General features: G+C 40.4%; 1 protein-coding gene across 2 annotated transcripts in view; it reads left to right on the top strand.

The window, feature by feature from the left end:
• LOC113501861 overlaps nucleotides 1-18,818 on the top strand; it is a gene marked incomplete in the record, with an annotated part of 64,630 nt that overhangs the window by 26,630 nt on the left and 19,182 nt on the right. For both annotated transcript variants that reach the window (XM_026883154.1, XM_026883155.1), the window contains 7 exon segments: nucleotides 1-4,285; nucleotides 4,376-5,522; nucleotides 6,082-6,299; nucleotides 6,603-6,969; nucleotides 9,429-9,533; nucleotides 9,726-9,950; nucleotides 10,544-10,680. In XM_026883154.1, the coding sequence (XP_026738955.1) occupies nucleotides 1-4,285; nucleotides 4,376-5,522; nucleotides 6,082-6,299; nucleotides 6,603-6,969; nucleotides 9,429-9,533; nucleotides 9,726-9,950; nucleotides 10,544-10,680 (6,484 nt within the window).

Here is an 18,818-nt window from a genome sequence, read left to right as displayed (position 1 = left end):
GGGTTACAAACAAACTTCTGGTTCCGTAATTACTAAAAATGATGCTGTATCCACGAGGGATACCCAAGAGACAATTGTTTCAGAGACGACTAAGACAAAATTTTCGTCTTCGCGCTCACCAACACGAAAGACTTCCAAACCTGCAGATGACTCTCCATCAACAACGATTGGGGCAGATCAAAGCCCTGAACACAAGCCTTCAAATTCACGAGAGCCACTTTCTCCATCTCCATCCAAAATTACGCTTGGAAAAGATACTGATAATACTTCACCACCCGTTAAGTTACCTGGTTACATGAAAACTACTTCAGCGGTGTCTTCAAAGACTGAAGAGGTCAATATTGAAGAAGTCTCTAAGATTACAAGATCTCATCAAACTCCACGGCTTTCGGAATCGCCAACACGCCAACCTCCTATTCTAGCCAACAAGCCAGAACCTATTTTTAAGGCTCCTGCAACAAAATCCCGAGATGAACCTTCAGAGATTAGTCCCAATGAACAACCTGAAAATAAGTATCCTAGGGAAGAGTCACCTTCTCGACGACTACCAAGTGCTGAGAAAATGCCGGGTTACATGAAAACTACGACATCTCAAGTTTATAAACAAGACGTAAGTTCTAAAACGGAAGATATCTCAAACATACATATTTCCAAGATTGTAGATCAAAAGCATTCATTACCTCGTCCTAATGAGATAAGTCCAAACAAGCCTTTAACTCCGGGTGATGGGTCTGATTCCGATTTTACTCGCGTTTCATCTCCAACAAAACCCAGCCCATCCAGACAAAGTGTTAGTCCGGATCGCAAACCATCACCTAAGCCTTCTGAATCTACTAAGAAACCAGAATCTGAAAAGCCGAGAAAAACTACTCCTAATAGACAGACCACATTGGATACTCCTGAATATTTGAGAACTGTTACTACTCAACATGATATCGAAGTGTGTGATGACCGAATTTCTTCTACTAAAACTGTACAAAGTAAATATTCATCTTCGCGAGTTTCAAATTCACCTTCTCGCGACACCCAGATTGATACTCCGAAAAAACCTCACTTAGACAGAAGCCCTAACCGCACAACAAAGAACGTCGAAACATCTCCAAGAAGCAGTCCTGACCGACAAGTGCTTGATAGAGGAACGTCTCCAACAAGGAAAATCTCGGATCATAAAATAAATACTTCAGTAAGCGTCAATACATCGGAAGATGTTCAGAGCACAACGACGATCAAAACTATTGATAAACGCCAGTCTATTTCGCGGCAAACAGATAGCTCGCCGACAAGAAATACTCCTAAACCGTCAAATAACTTTGATTCTGCTCTAGGACGCCCTAAAACATCTCCTGTTACATCTCAAACAGATAAAAACCTTACACCAAAAGAAACTTCAAATAGGCGAAGCTCTAGTCCAGAAAAACAACCTAATTATATGAGACCAACTGCATCAGTAACCACTAAATTTGATAGTGCTACTACAACAATCAACAAGGACACAGAAGTTACTAATGTAGAATATAGATCACCTGTCTCCCCATCTCGTCCGCTAACCAACGAAGCAACAAAAGTGAAACCTGGATACCCGCAAGAACCAGAACAACGTCGGAAGCTCAGATCTCCTTCTCCAATCAAGAAAACTGCTACAAAAGTTACTGAAATCAGCACAGATTTTCTAATGTCAGAAAGAGAACAAGAGATTTTGGATAGAGTGCAAAAATCACTTAGGAAGCTGTCTCCAGAACGCAATGAAAGATCACCAAGTCGTGAAAGATCACCTGCCAAAACCACAACTAGTCTGCAAGACATTGACATTACAACTAGTGTACAGAATAGTGAAAGTATTACTGAAGATTTCAAAGAAATTACGGAAACTACCAAAGTAGACAATTCCCATATTGTTAAACCTAAATATGAAAAACCCAATGATCAGAAATCACCAACAAAACCGCCTTCTAGAAATGTTTCGCCAATAAAAAAGCCGTCCGGAATTGCTACTCCTACTAAAGCAGACAAAAGTCCAGACAGTCCTTCAAAAACTAGAAGTATTTCCCCAAAAAAAATAGTTTCACCGACTGAGAGACCCCAATCTCCTCAAGTTACACGGCCGAGTGGTATTAAACCTAAAGAACAAATTCCGTCTCATTTGACTCGCAAACCGACACCAGCAACGCTCAACGTGACGAAACTTGATCGAACAGTAACCGATGTAAAGAAAAATACTACGACATCGGTTACGAAGCAGAACAGTTTTACAAAATCTACAACAGCAAAATCCACGAAGACTATCCCTTCGCCAACAGGAAGACAATATGAGCCAGAAACAAAGCGAGCACCAACACCCAAAGGAGTACGAGAAAGCAGTCTTCCAAGGAAGGATGCTGATAGCAGAGTAACACGTACGACTAGCGATATCACTATAAAATCCAAAAAGTCTTCACCTCAAAGAATGAAATCAAAACCAGAGATTCAAGTAAGTGATATGTCATCCATTAAAACAACAAAAATTAGTAAATCAACTCTAAAAGAACCTCATTCTAAATTACCAAGTAAGCCCAAGTCTGCTACGACATTGAATACTTCCACCGATGAAGATGATATCATCATTGACGTCCAGCAATCTAAGTCATCGAGGGAAAATTCGCCGGATCGTATTTGTCCAACGCCGGTCAATATCGGCGAAGATATCGGCACTCCCCGCTACCCTGATGAGGTGAGTGAACCAGACGATGAATTCCGAAGACGAACACACTTAACAATTCATGAAACTGAATCGTTAGTGGATGATATTGTAGAAATCTGTGAGGATGATGAACTTTTTGTAAGGAAAACTGACGTCGATATTGTCACAGAAGACGATGAAAGTCTTCTCAGTGTTACTGATAAAGTGTCTAGATTTACAAAGGGTGTCGATTCTGTGATTAAACCTAAAGACACTACTTCAGCGTTCAAAGACACGGAAAGACGAGTTCATTCTGATTTCATTGATGAAAAATTAAAATCCGACGAGTGTCTACTGTCAGTGTCTGAAAAGGTCAACAAGTTTGCTAGAGGACCAAGTGATATGAGAGATAGCAAGAGTCCTGCGCGTAGAGTTGTTGACGAGTATGATAAAAATACTGTTTATCAAGATGACTACACGAAACTCAGCGTTCACGATAAGGCTCACTTGTTTGTAGAGACTGCGGAAAATGTAAAGGCACCAAAAGTAAAACCAACGCCGCAGAAGGTTGAACGTCCAGACTTGAGTAACGTTGATGACTCATTGAAGAGTGACGATTGTTTGCTAAGCGTGTCTGATAAAGTCCACAAGTTTGTTAAAACAGCTGAACAATTTTTAACAGAAACCCAAGAGGTTGAGGAAAAAGAAAAGAAAATTAAAGAGCAACATGAGAAGATTATGAGACAAATAGTTGATGACGATGAGGAGGATGTTTATGAGACTACTAAAGATGACGTATTGATTAAAAACAGAAAAACCCCAGAGCGTCGTGATGACAAACCAGTTTTTACTAAGGAGACTTCATCATCTCTTTCGAAGGTTAAAGAATACGGTACCCCCTACACCAAGACCACAGAAAGGACTCCATCTGTCAAAATTACTACTCTCCGTAGCAGTGAAGCCGTAAAGAAAGCAAAAGCTCTTTTCGAAAACATTGCCACGACACAAAAAACTAAAGAGACAACGCACTCTAAGACTACAAAATTAACGGACATCGGTGTTATTAAGAAATCACCTAAAACAGATTCGACTACAGTTTTACATCCCTCCGTTGGAGAGTGCTCTCCCAATATAACTGAAGTTGATAGTGAAGTGGATGCCGGTCATCACACCACGAAAGATCGTCCTCATAGTGGAACTCTGATACGTCCACAATACTCGGACGAAAAACCACGCAGCAGTCCTTCTCGGTTAGCTGTCCAATCACCTGAAGTGCCAAGGTCAAAATCTCCAATGCGTCACTCTACGGAGACTTCCACAACCACCACTAGAACTGTGGTATCGAGACAGCCAGCCACTCAGAGAGCTGAGTCACCCAGGCAACGAGTAGATGGTGATAAGGCTGATAAAGTACCCGGATATCTCCGCCCCACTAAAACCAGTCAAAACAAGGAAGAAACTAAAATGGTAGAGGAAACAGAAGTGAGCAGCCGACGAGGAAGTGGCAAGTTTGGAGTGGAACTGAGACGGACTAGTGTCGAAAGATCGACTTCTAGCAGCGAGCGCCGGCGCAGCGTCGAACATCCCTGCATTGAAGACATCTTCGACCTGGACCTCCTGGAACAAATGGTCAGTAAGCATCCAACATGCATGCTCATTATTGTCATTTATATATCCTTAGTATACATTTTCATTTACTGACTGTATTCTAATTTTCAGTTGGAAAAGGTCGTTGGGTACGAGCAGAGACGACGCATCAGAGCTCAAATACGTATAGCTAGGAAAAAACTTGAAACTGATAACATGGAATCCAATACTTATACAAGAACCACGAAACAAACTGTGATTACCCAAAAATATCAATCGCCGGAGCGCCCTCAGACAAGTTCCCCCGATCGGGCAGTAAAACAAACAACACTTCACAAAGCTTCATCTCCTGACCGCCACGCTAAAACTCCTCAAAGAAGTATTCCGGAACGCATAAGTCACAGGGATAACGCTCAGCCTGTGCTAAACGGGCATGCCAAGGATTCAGTTAAGACGGTAAATGATAAGCGCCAGAGACCGCATAGTCCTGAAAAATCTGCTTCAAAACCAGTTCACAAAAATAAAAGTCCTGTTCGTCAGGCTAGCCCCGACAAGAGGACTAGAACTCAATCGCCAAGCAAAACTGCGGTTCCAAAAACTAAACAAAACCGTTTTAATGAGTATGCTTCTGCATACATGAAAAAAGTTGGTTTGAGTGAAGCAGACAAAATCAAATTTGCCGAAGCCAGAACAAAGAAAGCCGCAGAAGAGAAACAAAGGACAATAAAACAGGTAGAAGAACACAAAATTGTTGAGGAATATTCTACAGCTAAGAGTTATACTGAAAGATCAACATCAAAAGATGTCATTGACGTTGTTCAAACTAACGGCTCAAATAAGAGGTCTCCTTCACCACAAAAGAGATTAAGTCCTGAACGAAAGGCAAAAAGCCCCGATCGAAAGGCTCAAAGCCCAGAGCGAGTTTATGAGCGTACTCCTAGTCCGGCGCAGAAGCATCCGAGACACGAGTCTACTAAAAAAGAAACCATTATCAAAACTGTGTATGACATCGAGAAGAAGATTCCTCAGAAGCCTGCTCAAGAAGAGAAGCCTTCATGGATCACAAACAGGAACCTCAAGAAGATAAGTTCAGAAACCAGAACGTTCAGCAGTAAGAAGATTGAGGAGAAGCCCAAGTACCGCGCCCCCAGCCCGTCGAAGGTGATCACGAAGCCCATCGATGTGATCACGTCGAGCTACGGGCCCGGCCCGCTGGATGCCGACGGCAAGCCTCTATTCGGCATCAGGGCCCTGAGAAACGGTGCCTCCAACTACCAAGGTAAGGCATAGCTGATTTTTGAAGTCAATAAGATTTAAGTGAAATAACTTATCCCACTGATTGATACATTACATTAATTTAACAGAAAATAAACAAATACAATAAGTACTTGTGACAGCTATTGAGAAAACTATAAACAATACCCGACACGACTTCTCTCGTCGTTCAGTCATGTCTTAGTTTTGTAACTCATTGTTATCATGGTCGCTCAAGACCAATGGGGACGCTGACCCAGATCAAGTGTTTGACAATACTGACATGACGTCACACTTTCTATTTTTCGTCTGTTTTCAGTCGATCTGAAAGTAGGCAAAGTCTTGTTAGGTAGTAACTTTAAACATTTTATGTGAATCATAATCATAAATGTAAATTATTCATTAAACAAATATTAGTTCAGTTGTATGTACTTTTCTGACAAGCTGACTAGTGCAGTACTGAATAGCGGTGTGGACTCCTTGTTTTCATTTTGTTCCCGTAAAGTTAAAATATTTTATTTCTTGTTCGCTACATTTTGGAGTAAATTAAAAAATAATATATGTTAATCAATACTGTTACACAGTGAAGGGCACAGTGATCCGCTCGGAGTACCACTCGCGTAACGGCGGCGAGCCCGAGGGCTCGGTGTCGGTGACGGCGTACTCCACGGAGCCGGAGGACCTGGAGCGGCTGCTGCAGGGCCAGGGCGAGCCTCCCTCGCGCATCCACGGCCTCGCCGCCATCACCACCACCAAGAAGTTCGGCGGCGACACCGGAACCACACTCAAAGAAGTTCATGGGGTGAGCGCCTAACAAACTTGTAGTAGCAATGTTGCGTTAGTGGGATATCCAACGTGCAGGTTAATGGACAATAACGATGTTATGGTAATACTATCAGCCGAATACTGCTAAAGACAAATGTAAGCCCTACTAAGTTTCTTTCAAGGAGTTCTTATCTTAAGAGTAACTGGAAAAATAAGTAATGTGTATGATATAATAATTGCATTTAAGCACTCGGGCCTGTTTCACAGATAAGTTTAAATAAGATAAACACAACACAAGATACAGTACCGTTCATGATTAAAACCTGAGTAACTTCCACAGCGAGAGGACCGCGCTGCCATCGACCAGTTCACTCACAGCGACCGCCGCGTCTCCGACGCTAAGGTGGAGGAAATCTGCGAGACCTTCGACAGGAGAGAGGAGTTAGTAGGAGAGACCAGGAGGGTTGACAGGAGAGAGGAGGCAATAGGCGAGACCAGACGCATCGATAGCAGACGGGAAGAGACCCTGGACTCTCGAGACCGCAGGGACGGAACGGAGAGGACCATGCACAGGCGAGTGGAGAAGGTAGAAAAGAAGGGAGACAGGACGCTGGAGAGGAAGGAGAGGGTGGAGAGGACGGACGACAAGAAAACCGTCAGACAGAGCTCCGTCAAGTCACTCACCGAGAAATATATCAAGAGCGCAAGTGAGTACCGATAACACTACGTAACTAAATTAGTTAATTTCGTTGTTTATTAAAAGTTACAAAAGTAATGCCATTTTCTTAGTATCATAGCGCAAGATTGCTAATGATAACATTTTCGAAGACAATATCTTTAATATTGCTATACCACCAGCCCGCCACTAATGTAGTATAGACACAATTAGTGCACCAGCACTTGGTACCACTTGGCTTCCTGCGTGACTGCTGTTACAGTGGCAATGAGGCAATCACAGATTTGAATAAGCTTGCGTCGGTCTAATGAAGGGAAGCGAAGCGTGGGCCGAGTTACAATGGTTACAACATTCCCAGGGTATCACGATATTCTTTTATGATGGAAGGAAAAGTGAAAAGTTATTAACTACGTAATGGCGACAAACTATTGTGCGTATTTGTTGAATACTTTTTAGCTTACGAATAATGACTATAATGAGCAAATAGATGACCTGACTTGTCGTAGAACTAACGATGCCCGCTGGACCAGTCAAAGCCAGCGATGGGCGCTAACTAGGTGGTACTATACATAATATTAAACTTACATTAAAAAGTCGAGTCGCAAAAATAAATTATGAAATCCTTTTAAGAACATTAAACCTTAAACAAATATAATTATTTATTTGGCATTGAACAACAAATTGCATCACTGACAACATTTAAACAAAGCCTAGCTTTTTAAAGCCTTGACCCGTTAATTTCCTTGATAACTAAATCAAACAACAATAAGTACAAACAATACACAAAACTTAAGACATTAATTAAAGGTTCGTGTTATCACATAACGAGAACGTAACGTAAACGCACGCGAGCGCGTTAGCGGGCTCCTTACGTAACCACTTTCATACTTTCATATTGCACTCGCTGCGTTTACGTTTTCAGTCACCAATTGCCTCTCGGACTAGCGCGACGACGTTTGACAGTGCAGGCTGTAGGCTGTATGCTTCGGTTCGGTTATCGTGATGGATGCTAACTGTGGTTATAACTTTAAACTGTTACTCAGTATATATCAAAGACTAGGTGAGTGTTATGTGTTGTAAGTTATGTTATTAAGTTCGTTATTACGGCGGTTCGTTCGTAGTTTGTTTATAAAGTTAAAGATGACATTTTCTTCGGCGTGAATTTAGACGGTTAACTTTAAACTTACGCACAACCAACTTTTGTTTTAGATTTTAAAGTAAAGGGCTAGCTTCAGGGCAAAAATACGGCAAGAGTTAAAAAAAATCATGTCACAATGTTAATTACCATACCTAATCTTCTAAAATTCCAGACTGATTTTTGTGAAATATTGTAATGTTGCGAGAATCGGCTAGTATAATTTTTTTAATGGTTTTAATTTTTGAAGTGACAAGGTTGTCCGCCCTAGTATTTTATGGTTTTTTTTCTACAAATAATATATATGGCGAAACAACGCTTTCCGGGTCAGCAAGTTCCTTCTTCTATTTTTCTGATTTATATAAATGTTCTCCTTTTCTACTCATAGAATCTGTTAAGCTGTTTAGTTAAAATTCTAAGAAGTGAATTTTAATCTTATCACCTTGCTACTCAAATACTTTTTCTCTGAGTCACAAGTCATCCGGAAAAGCGACACATTCTGTTTTCATGTTCTATTTGCAATTGTTTCACCATTCTTATCAGTAAACAATGCGCGTTATCAGGCGCTGTTACCTTATCAACGAGATATCTCATCTCGAAACTGTGTTTACAAACATGACTGATGTTGCAACATCTTATTTGGTAGGCCTACCCCGTAATATGTATCTACATTATAAATGAGCACTTTTGTAAAACTTACCGCTGTCTGTGCCAAGTTCGATTGGATAAGTAAGTCAACCTTTTTGCTTTGCAACTTCAAAAAGGAGGAGTTCTCAATTCGTCTATATTTTGTTTATATTATTTTATTTTTATTACCTCAAAAACTTCGAACTGGGTCAACCGATTTTGTTGATTCTAATTTCAGTTAACGTGAAATTGCTTTCATTGGATCCCATAAATATCATTAAGTTTGGCTCCATCGTTTCTGATTTATTTGAAGTCAGTAGGTACTTATTGTTAAAAATATTATCTCTTTTCTATTTCACAAGTTTATCTGAACAAAATAAACATTTACAGCATCAATGTTACTTTGTTAACAAGTTAAAAACGACGATTTAAATTGAAAGCGTTGTTCTATCCTTGTACAAGTTTTACTCTCTGAGTTCAGTACAATCGTCCTTAACATTTAGTAAAGGTCAACGTTCGCACAGGGCTACTACTTAAAAGTAGGTTTTTTATGAATAAGCAGGTTTAAATACAAAAATGTACATAAACCTGAACAGCATTCAAACTTTCCTTATTTCGACAGGAAAATTGCGTTGGAAAATAATTTTACTAATTTAGCAGACTGATTCTCTGGTTTTCCTCTTCTTTCTCTCTCTAGTATTTCTATATCGTGTTGTGTTATGGTCCAGATGAGAGCTCGAAGTCGGAGCGCGCGGCGTACCCCAAGGCGGGGCTGATCCTGCGCACCGCCACCATGAAGGACAGCGTCTCCAGCGACTCCTCCGCGCACGCCGGTCAGTACACACCACACCTGTAACACTTTATTGAGTAGCAGCGTGTAGATCAAAATAATGATAGAGGTTATTATAATTCCAAAATGGGGTTTACACAGTCGACTATAAATGTAAAGGAGAAGTCATGATGTAGTCATCCTTTATGAATATCCCCTTCTCTCTCGTCCACCATACTGACTGCAAACCCCCCAGGTCTGGCCCGCACGGACAGCGAGCACAGCCTGGCCTCCGTGGAAGACACGGTGGTGACGACGGAGCGCGTGGACGGCGGCGTGAGGACCGTCACCACCACGCGCTCCCATCACCACACCGGCGGCACGCACCACCAGACCCGTGGGGAGAAGTCCTTCCTCGACAGCAGCACCAAGGTCACCGGCGTTCAGGACATCCTCACCAGGATGAAGAACGCTGACATCGGTAAGACGACTGACAACATAAAACGGAATTTAGTTTTTAAATTATATTTCACTTTCCAATTTTCTTTGAGATTTCTGCGCTGTCACCACTTAAGAATATTGGCTATTAGATCTAGTATAATTGATTATATCGAAGTTAATAGCATGTCATGGTCGGCCGGATCGAATGATGATAGACTATCATTATGTTGAACATCTGGTAAAAACTGGGCCGAGCTCACACGCTACATGCATATTGAAACATGCACTTATGCATTATTGATCTTGAACTTGCAGAATTGCAGGAACTAGACTCCCCTTCTAGACCTAGATAGGCCAGTTCAGGTTATGGCAAGTGGCATAAAATAATTACCCAACGAGTTAAAAAATACATATTTTAAATACCGTTAGGTATAATAAACTCCGTCATTTCTACATTAAGTATGCTAGAAGCTATACCACGAACTTGATTGACACAGTATTCGTATCACAGCTATAATACGTGATCAATTGCTACGTGAGACTATGGGTCTTTCGTGCTAGACTCACAGACCTACCTGACTTACCCGGATGGCCAATAGCCGGCATGTTTCTAATGTCTCCTGTGGTCCCCAGTGATCCAGGAGGGCGACACCAGCGAGGACACGGAGGCGCGCGCGCTGCTCAACAAGTTCCTGGGTGCCACCGTGCTCATGGCTGGTATGCAGGGCTACGTGCAGGAGAAGCCCTCCGGCAAGCTCGTCGTCAAGCAGGTATGTGCCTCACTATGTCTATACAGGGATAATTTTGCCAAAAGCAGTTTAATAACAATTTTATTCGGAAAATTCCCTTAAAAGTCATTAATAGAGCAGCTGGTTAAAGGTTTCCTCTCACTGTCTAGTAAAATCGAGGAGATGAAATTGTTTTTTTCCGTAATGACTCCTTTACCACTTTGCAGCATTGAAGTTACTTGTGAAAACAATTGTAAAACTACTGCAATTCTCTTGCCAAAAGTATTCACTATTTACAATTTCAGTTAAAATTAGGTTGTTTCGCTAAAACATGTCAACTCATAAATATGTAAGTAAAGCTTTGTCTAAATATAACGAGTCTCCATGTTATTGTAACGTGTCAGTTGCCAATACTACGGTGTGATGACCTACATTATATTGAAGATTTTCGCGGAAGCAAACCGTCCTGAGTCATGGCAAACAATGTCCCAAGTAGGTACGAGTGTGTGCGAGTGTGTTACTCAGATTTCACTGCAGGTAACAAAAGGTCTAACTGAAGGTAACGAGACAAACTGACAAAGGGTTTCTGAGTACTGTTGACGGAGTTCTTTCGAAATGCATTTGTTGCATCACTGCCGAAAATCATGTAGATGTAATAGGAGAAAACTTCTCTTTAGGAAAAGAGGCGTTTGACCGGAAAAAGACAGATAGTAGTGGCGGGTATTATTAATATTATTAGAAAAAGATAAAACAAGTTTCTATTTAAAAACATTTTATTCTTTTATGCTTTCACAATGCTATTAAATTCTACAATTTGGCCCCAAACGGTTGCAAATACACTCAGACTACCTCATGTAGCATTAACAATTAGGAATATATAATGTAGCCAGATAAGTCAGTCAGTCCATCTGGTCAGTGTGCAGCTGGTGGCTGGTACCGGCGGCCGGGGAAAGCGCCGGGTGGTCCTATTCTCGAGGCGCAGCCGGGTACCGCATCACACAGGTGTTAATTGAACACAATATTATAATATGCAACAGGGACAATGTAAAGAGAAATAAGAAGGCCCAAAGTTTATAATGTCTTATGTCTATAATTCACACCACATCAATGGCTTTTTTGGGAACTTTCAAAACGTGAATATAAATGTCTCAGCTTCAAAACGTGATCCTTATGGAGAAGAACCGGAATCCATACAAAAATAACTCTTTTAAATAATACGAAAATTTATTTAAATTGTTATAGTAAGTATGCAACGAAAATAGCTATTGCTACAAGTGCAAAAAAATATTCATAAACATTTTGCTAAATAAATATTCGTTACAAACGCAAGTTAATTTCGAAGTAAAAGTGGAGTGGACATTCTGTAATTACATTATAGCATTGCACTTGCAGTATCGTGTGCAGTGTGTTTGGCACGAGACGGGCATGAATCATGCGTGCATGCGCCCGCGCAGCTATTGATTTATTTATTTATTTCAAACGCGCATTAACGGTCAAGTAATGATGGGTTTTTAATACAATCAGTGCAATGTAACGGTATGTGACTGGCAGCCGTGTGTAGTACACGTATTGTATTGTATAATTTATAGAGCGCGGTATAAATAGACGGCGCGTGCGATCCATTACTATTGCTTGTAGATCCTAGGGATTGTTAGCCCTTAATGCTTTATGAAGAAAAGGTAAAATTATATTTTACCCTTATTCAACTTAACTTGATCTTACTGTAGGTTCTTAATAATTATATTTAAGGGGTTTGATGTGTACTTCTTGACTGAAAAAATATCCTTCCAGCTCTACAATGTATATTGTTTTGTTAGCAGTAAATAAAATAAAATTAAATATATTTACCTTTCAAAACAATACATCCAAAAATATCTCAAAACCACCATATAGGGTGATCAGCGTGACAAAGGATGTCCAAATAATATCGTGATGTAAATACATCTGCGCAGAAGCACATGCGTCGAACTCGCGCGTGGCCTGCGCACGCGCAACCAATGTTTGTTTATCATTTACGCGCTAAACGTGAATGTGGGGCAATGTTAAATGTGATGATTACGTGAAATGGTCTAGACGTATACCTCCTTACTGGTGTAGGTATAACGCATCGGAGTGAGTGGGCACGCTGGGGCACACGTACATGAGGACGGCGGTAGAGGGTTAGGATTACAAGTTATCCAAACTTTGCCTAAATATCTAGCAATTTTGTTGTAATAGTGGTTATAAGAGTGTATAGTATGTAAGGAGAAGAGATCTCATAGCTTGGCGTGACAAAAAAACTACTATTTGACAAGGGATTTACCACGTGCCGTTAAAGCATTCGGGTAACAGTCCAAAGAGAATAAAAAACGTGTGGACTGCGACTACACCTCAAATTTGGATAAATAACTTGGTCTTCTAACAAATGTGTGACCGCAAAAGCAATCATTTTTGTGGTATCTGTAGCAGAAATAAGTCGTCTGGGAAAATTCTTTAGTTATCACTGTCGACTACTAGTGTCAGACGGACAGACAGACTAACAGATAGCGGTGCTTTAGTAATGGGGTTCCGTTTCTAACCCCTGAGGACGGAATCCTGAAAATCATAAGATGTACAAGTACACAAGAAGCTAAATCATGTTGCTAATTATTCTCAAAATATTTATACAGAATTCCTAATAAGGAAATCTGAATGATCGCCAAGCACGATGCAGGAAAGCCAAATTTTCTCACGCTGAAAAATATGTAAACTCATACCAAGCCTGAGTGTTTGCAATGCCCAACAGATATTGCCTCATCATTTCTAGCTCTACATACAGTATACTACGATCATTACCGTACTAGTAAACAAAAACTCTGCTCTACAAGCAGATGCGCAGGCGCCGGCTTATTGCCGTTTTAAGCCACGCGTTCTAGCGCGGAAAGCGATGAAAATCCTATGCAAAAATAACACACCCGGCCCGACATTTCACCACTGAAAACTACCTAACATCCTAACTACTCTGAAAGCACAAGGAAATGTCGACCTTATTGGGTTCGGGGCTAGGTTTCGTGGCGTAGAGAATAGCTTGCGGGGTGGCGCGCACTATATTTGTCTCGGTGACGTCACGGCGAGGCGCGCGCGCAGTCCGATCCCGGCTCCCGCGCACGGCACGCGAGCCGACAGCCATGACAATACCATAATATTATGATACCAAAATAAATTAAATTAATTAAATGTGAAGTAGTACCTACCGCGCGACACGCCGGTGTAGACAAACCCTAGTGACAAACATTATCTTCAGGATTTACAAACTTAAACAACTCTACGATTTGTGGTGAGTTCAGATTTTTCAATTAATAATTTACGTCAATAATGATTTCTTGAAAAAATCCCAAAATAGTTTTTATTATATTATTAAACTATGTGTATTATTTTTATGTTATATTATTAAGCTAGTTTTTAACTATATTATAAGTAATCGCAATTAACTTAATAATATAAACTATTAACCAATAGACCTCAGTTATATCAGTAAACTGTGGCGATTACTTTCGGCCACGGTTAAAATCCGTCGTTGACGTCACGACGACCGGACTTTGAACTTTAAAATACTCGCCAAAGCTAATTATTGCGAAAGATTTTCATTAATCATATTAAATGGTCATAACTAATAATCATTAGTGAAAAAATATTGGGGTCTCTCCTTTCTTTACTTCTGAAATACCTACGTATATATGTGAAAGCTTTATCATTATTTCTAAACTTTTCAGTTTACTTGTACCTATTTTAATATAAGTACTTGTATTTATGTCTAACCATTTTTTTGGTGCGTTTTCGAAATCTGTTACAAACGACCCAGATCTTATTTCACATTTCTCAGACATCACCACTTTTTATAGACGCTCACTAACGACCGTAGTGGTTACTTGTTTCCTATACTTATTTAGGTTACTAGTTCGTCACCTAAAAACATCAAAACATGGGAATTGGGACAATTTTAATGAAGACACCAATTTACTTGGACATATTAAATTCCTCAGGATCATCCCTTTAACTTTCTGAAAGTTCGTTTTAAAATGTGCATTCTACGCTACATGTCATCCTCTGACCTACCCACATTCGGCTCACCTGTCAAAGCTGACATTGCGTCTGTCAGTGGCTCGTCACCGGGAGGTCGTGTTGCGACACACTGCACACTCGGGCACACAACAAACCTCAGTTTACAGTGGAAGCGTGTTGTAACACTCAAGGGTACTCCGCCTCGTAAAATCTAAAATTATTCATTTTATAATGACGATGACAGAATTTCCCGCGTGAAAAATGCTAGCGAAAGAGTCGTATTAATCTCGTGAAAAAGTCTCAGCGGAACTCTTGGGATAGCAGTAAATTATATTGTATGTTTTTACAACAACATGTTTTAGACACACGTAGTTTGTGTCAAGAAACCATAATGGAATTATCAAAGAGTTTAGAATTAAATTTCATGTTAAGTACGTATTTCCTATACCCCTAAAAAGTATTTAAAGTTAATGAAACCACGTTCAACCGTTGTTGTAAGAACAATCTGTTGCCATGATATAATTCAGATCATTAAAACTATAATGATAGTTCTCGATTTCTCCGTAACAAGCGCGGTTTGAACAAATAGCTTGACTATTATGTTTTCTCTTCAAATTACAGCTTGTCTGGTATAACAAGCGGTAACAAGCGGTAACACTGCGAGCTGGAGGAAACACAGCTATTAGTGCTGCCGCGAACAGGCTGAAAACAAATGTTGTGTCTAGCTATTTATTTAACTACGTAATCTTTGGCTGTTGGAGGTTAAGTTTTGTTCAGACGGTGATATTTGTAACAGATCGATATTAATAATCATGGTTATTGAGGTTTAAATATCTTAGTCCATTACCATTTCATTAAAAGTTATATTTCAAAACTAATTTGTGGGCCACAACACATGTTAAAAAATATTAAGAAAATGTTGTCGCCTCTACGGGCTACAAGCACGATATCTTGCAACTTATGTCTGTGGGTAATCGGTAACAAGGCTGCATTCAGAAAATGGTGTTAAAAAGTTGCTAAAAAGTACCCTTTCATTATAAAGCTCAGCATCTGTTGACAGGTACCTCGTAGTGTAGGTAGACAGAAGTAACGTCTTGCAGTGAAGTCGTTATTTAAGACGTACAAAGGCGACACATCGTAAATCGCGCCCGAAATACACCGAGAGCATTGTCTCGTGTATATTGTTTTGTCATTCTCCATCCCGACACGCCGCTTTATGATTTAGATACGAAGGGTTTCAATGAACTACACACGTCAGTCTCCCGGACTCCAGGCATTTATTTATTGTTCGCGTAACACATTTAACACAATCAAATTCGCGTGCGCCATTATTTTGTCTCTACATAAACGTTTATTTCCTCGGTGTTCAACTTAAGTGCTGATATTATACTAATATTCCGTGTCTAAAGCACCTTTTCGTCCGTCTGAAGTAGTCTGAACAAATCCTTACGCGTGGTGGTCCACACAATTACGTTAAATTATATTGTTTTCACAATATTATAGTGTTATTACATCTCTCCAGTATCATAAGTAAATGGCTGATGTTTATCTGTGTACAGCTCCATACATTTGCTATTACCGCCGTCACTATCCGAGAGATTATCGCGAGTCCAGCCGCTCGTGAAGCGAGACCTAATTGTTGGCTGGAAAATAGCTGTACCATACATAATTTACAAACGTTATTATAACCATTAAAGTGTTTTAATAGCGGTCTTGAAGCTTTCCTTTCTTTTGCAACTCTTGATATGAGGATACCATAGTAAACTTTGTTGGCCAATGATGGATTTAGAGCTCTTTAAAACATCAGTGGTTTATATTTCTTTAAGTAGGTACCAGTAGACGTACGTAATGCATGTAACATCATAGACGGGTGATTTATGACCAACACATGCGCAATACATCATAAAGAAAACGCGTAAACAAATCGTATCAGGTAGAATTAAAAGCCTCGTGTTATAATGCGCACCTTTCACTCCGATGTGTCTCCTCACACCGCGGTGCTGGCGCAACGATGACCTGCACTTTTGAAGTGTGGACAGAAAGTGAGATGAGTGACACGAACCATCATCATCGATTATAATCCATTCCTTTTGCAAATAAAACAAGTACTCGTGAAATCTAAAGTCTACATCAAACTGTAAGTAAAAAATCTGGTCAATCGTAAAAAGCTAAGTAACACATTATTCACTATACCTACAAAATTGAGTAGTCTTAGTAAATGAATTGTAAAAGAACTTTTTGGACATACTCGGATCAATAAATATCTCAACTCTGTTGACAGAAAGAACAAATATTGTAACTAATTACCGAACAACTTGAGATTACCTGACTTACACAACATTGTTACAAAAACATTCGGTGACAAACACAAATTGCGTTAATTAATTGGCAATCAAAGCGCTATTAATTAAGCGGATCGCAATTGAATGAATCGATATGCTTCGTCACCTGCCAAAGCTGTAGGGCGTGGACACAGGGCTGAAGAGAGCGGGCAGCAGAGGAGCAAAGTGATATAAGGGCTTTTAAGACTGCTCTTTAGAAATGTAGAACTTATTCCGATTTACTTCTTTTAAGATCTGCTTTGAATTAAAGCTTATTATCGCTGTGGGACCTTTCAATGGGGTCGTTAAGCTTTGCCTCTCTGCACAGTCATCGGTTTCTCCATCCACGAGCTCCCATTCGTCAGTTTCCTTTGGTCTCCTACCTCTAGAATGCGTAGTGACGTGTGGTATGACATTCAGAGTAAGTCCGCGCCTCGCTTCCGCGTGCAGCGTGCGCGGCGCGGAGGTCGCGCGCGGGTCGTTCACTCCGCTAATTATAATGACGCGCCAATCCCGCGCCAACACAACTAGGCCACACACCAACTAATTACAACTCTCAGTTAAAGGTGCTCTTAGAAGGTCCGCTTAAAAATATAGGTTAACTAGGAGCCGTATGAAATTAATTTGCAGAATTCAATGGAGCTGTCAAAGCTTGCGCTTAGATAATTGGAAAAATTGTTCAATAATCTGTTAAAAATCCTCATGGATTTTGATTAGAATCATACTATCTGGATATTCAAACGGAGATGTATCTATTACAAATTCAATTTGTCCTAAGATACACATAATGGGCAGAGAACAGCTGTTGAGTAAAATAATGTGAATAGTATTAATACCTTCAAACATTAAAATCTATTGTTACACATGCACGTGATACTCTTTAATACACTTGAGAAGCCTGTACGAGGTCTGTATAAATATCCTTTAAGTGGAGATCCCAAGAGGAGTGGCACTTCAGGCTGACCCCAAACAACGCCGTATACGGTCGTCATACAGTCTAGGGGATGAATTACGTACGCGTGCGTACATGAAAGCAAAACATCAAAACACAGTTTTGAGAAATCATCAAAAGCTTGTCATTGAATTAGTACAAAAGTTTTATTATGAGGTGTCACTGTATCATTCATGCAGTAATACAGTCAGTACTGTCTGTCCCTTTGTCCACCGCCGTCGCCAGAAATACTCGGCGATGACGTGTGTGGCTCCTCCACGCCACCACGTGGGGTGCGCACGCGCTGCCAACATTGTGCACTACGAGGAAAGGGCCGCGTTTGTTTTTGTCGAGCATTTTCGCATCATTTTGCAGTTTTGATTGATCGTCCGCTTGTTGTTAGTAACGCACAATGACACTTCAGACGTTTCTGCTTATTGTTTTAACACCTGCATTTAGCGTGAAGCCTGCTCTGCCAAAACACAGTGAAATATAGTGTGACAAATTTAAATTTAAGAGAAACGTCGAAAAATACCTTTGTATTTCAGTATATTTTTTATTTCGCAATACAATGCCAGAATTTATGTTGTTTTGATATCCAAGAGAAAGCTATGTCCAGCTGTAGACGTCTATATTCACTATTCATTTAAAATAACCAAAAACTCTTGACCGTCGGCCCTGCGCGCGCGCCGCTTGGTATGTTGCCAACTCTCGTACAAACATAAGCTAATGACCTTAGCGCTCTGCTTCCCCCATACCACATATGGAGCGCGATAGTGCCGCGGAAAAGGGCCAAGGTTTGAGCAGAGAAATTATTAGTATTTACAAGTGTAGCGATTTATACAAAGCAGGCAGCTTCAAGTCTGCCGTGGCATTGACTCCTTTCGACTTTTCCTGAAAATTCGTGC

Source organism: Trichoplusia ni, chromosome 16, assembly GCF_003590095.1.
Source record: "Trichoplusia ni isolate ovarian cell line Hi5 chromosome 16, tn1, whole genome shotgun sequence".
Taxonomy (NCBI): Eukaryota; Metazoa; Arthropoda; class Insecta; order Lepidoptera; family Noctuidae; genus Trichoplusia; species Trichoplusia ni.
The sequence above is the reverse complement of the archived record's forward strand: the minus strand, read 5'-3'. Positions and strand labels throughout refer to the sequence as shown.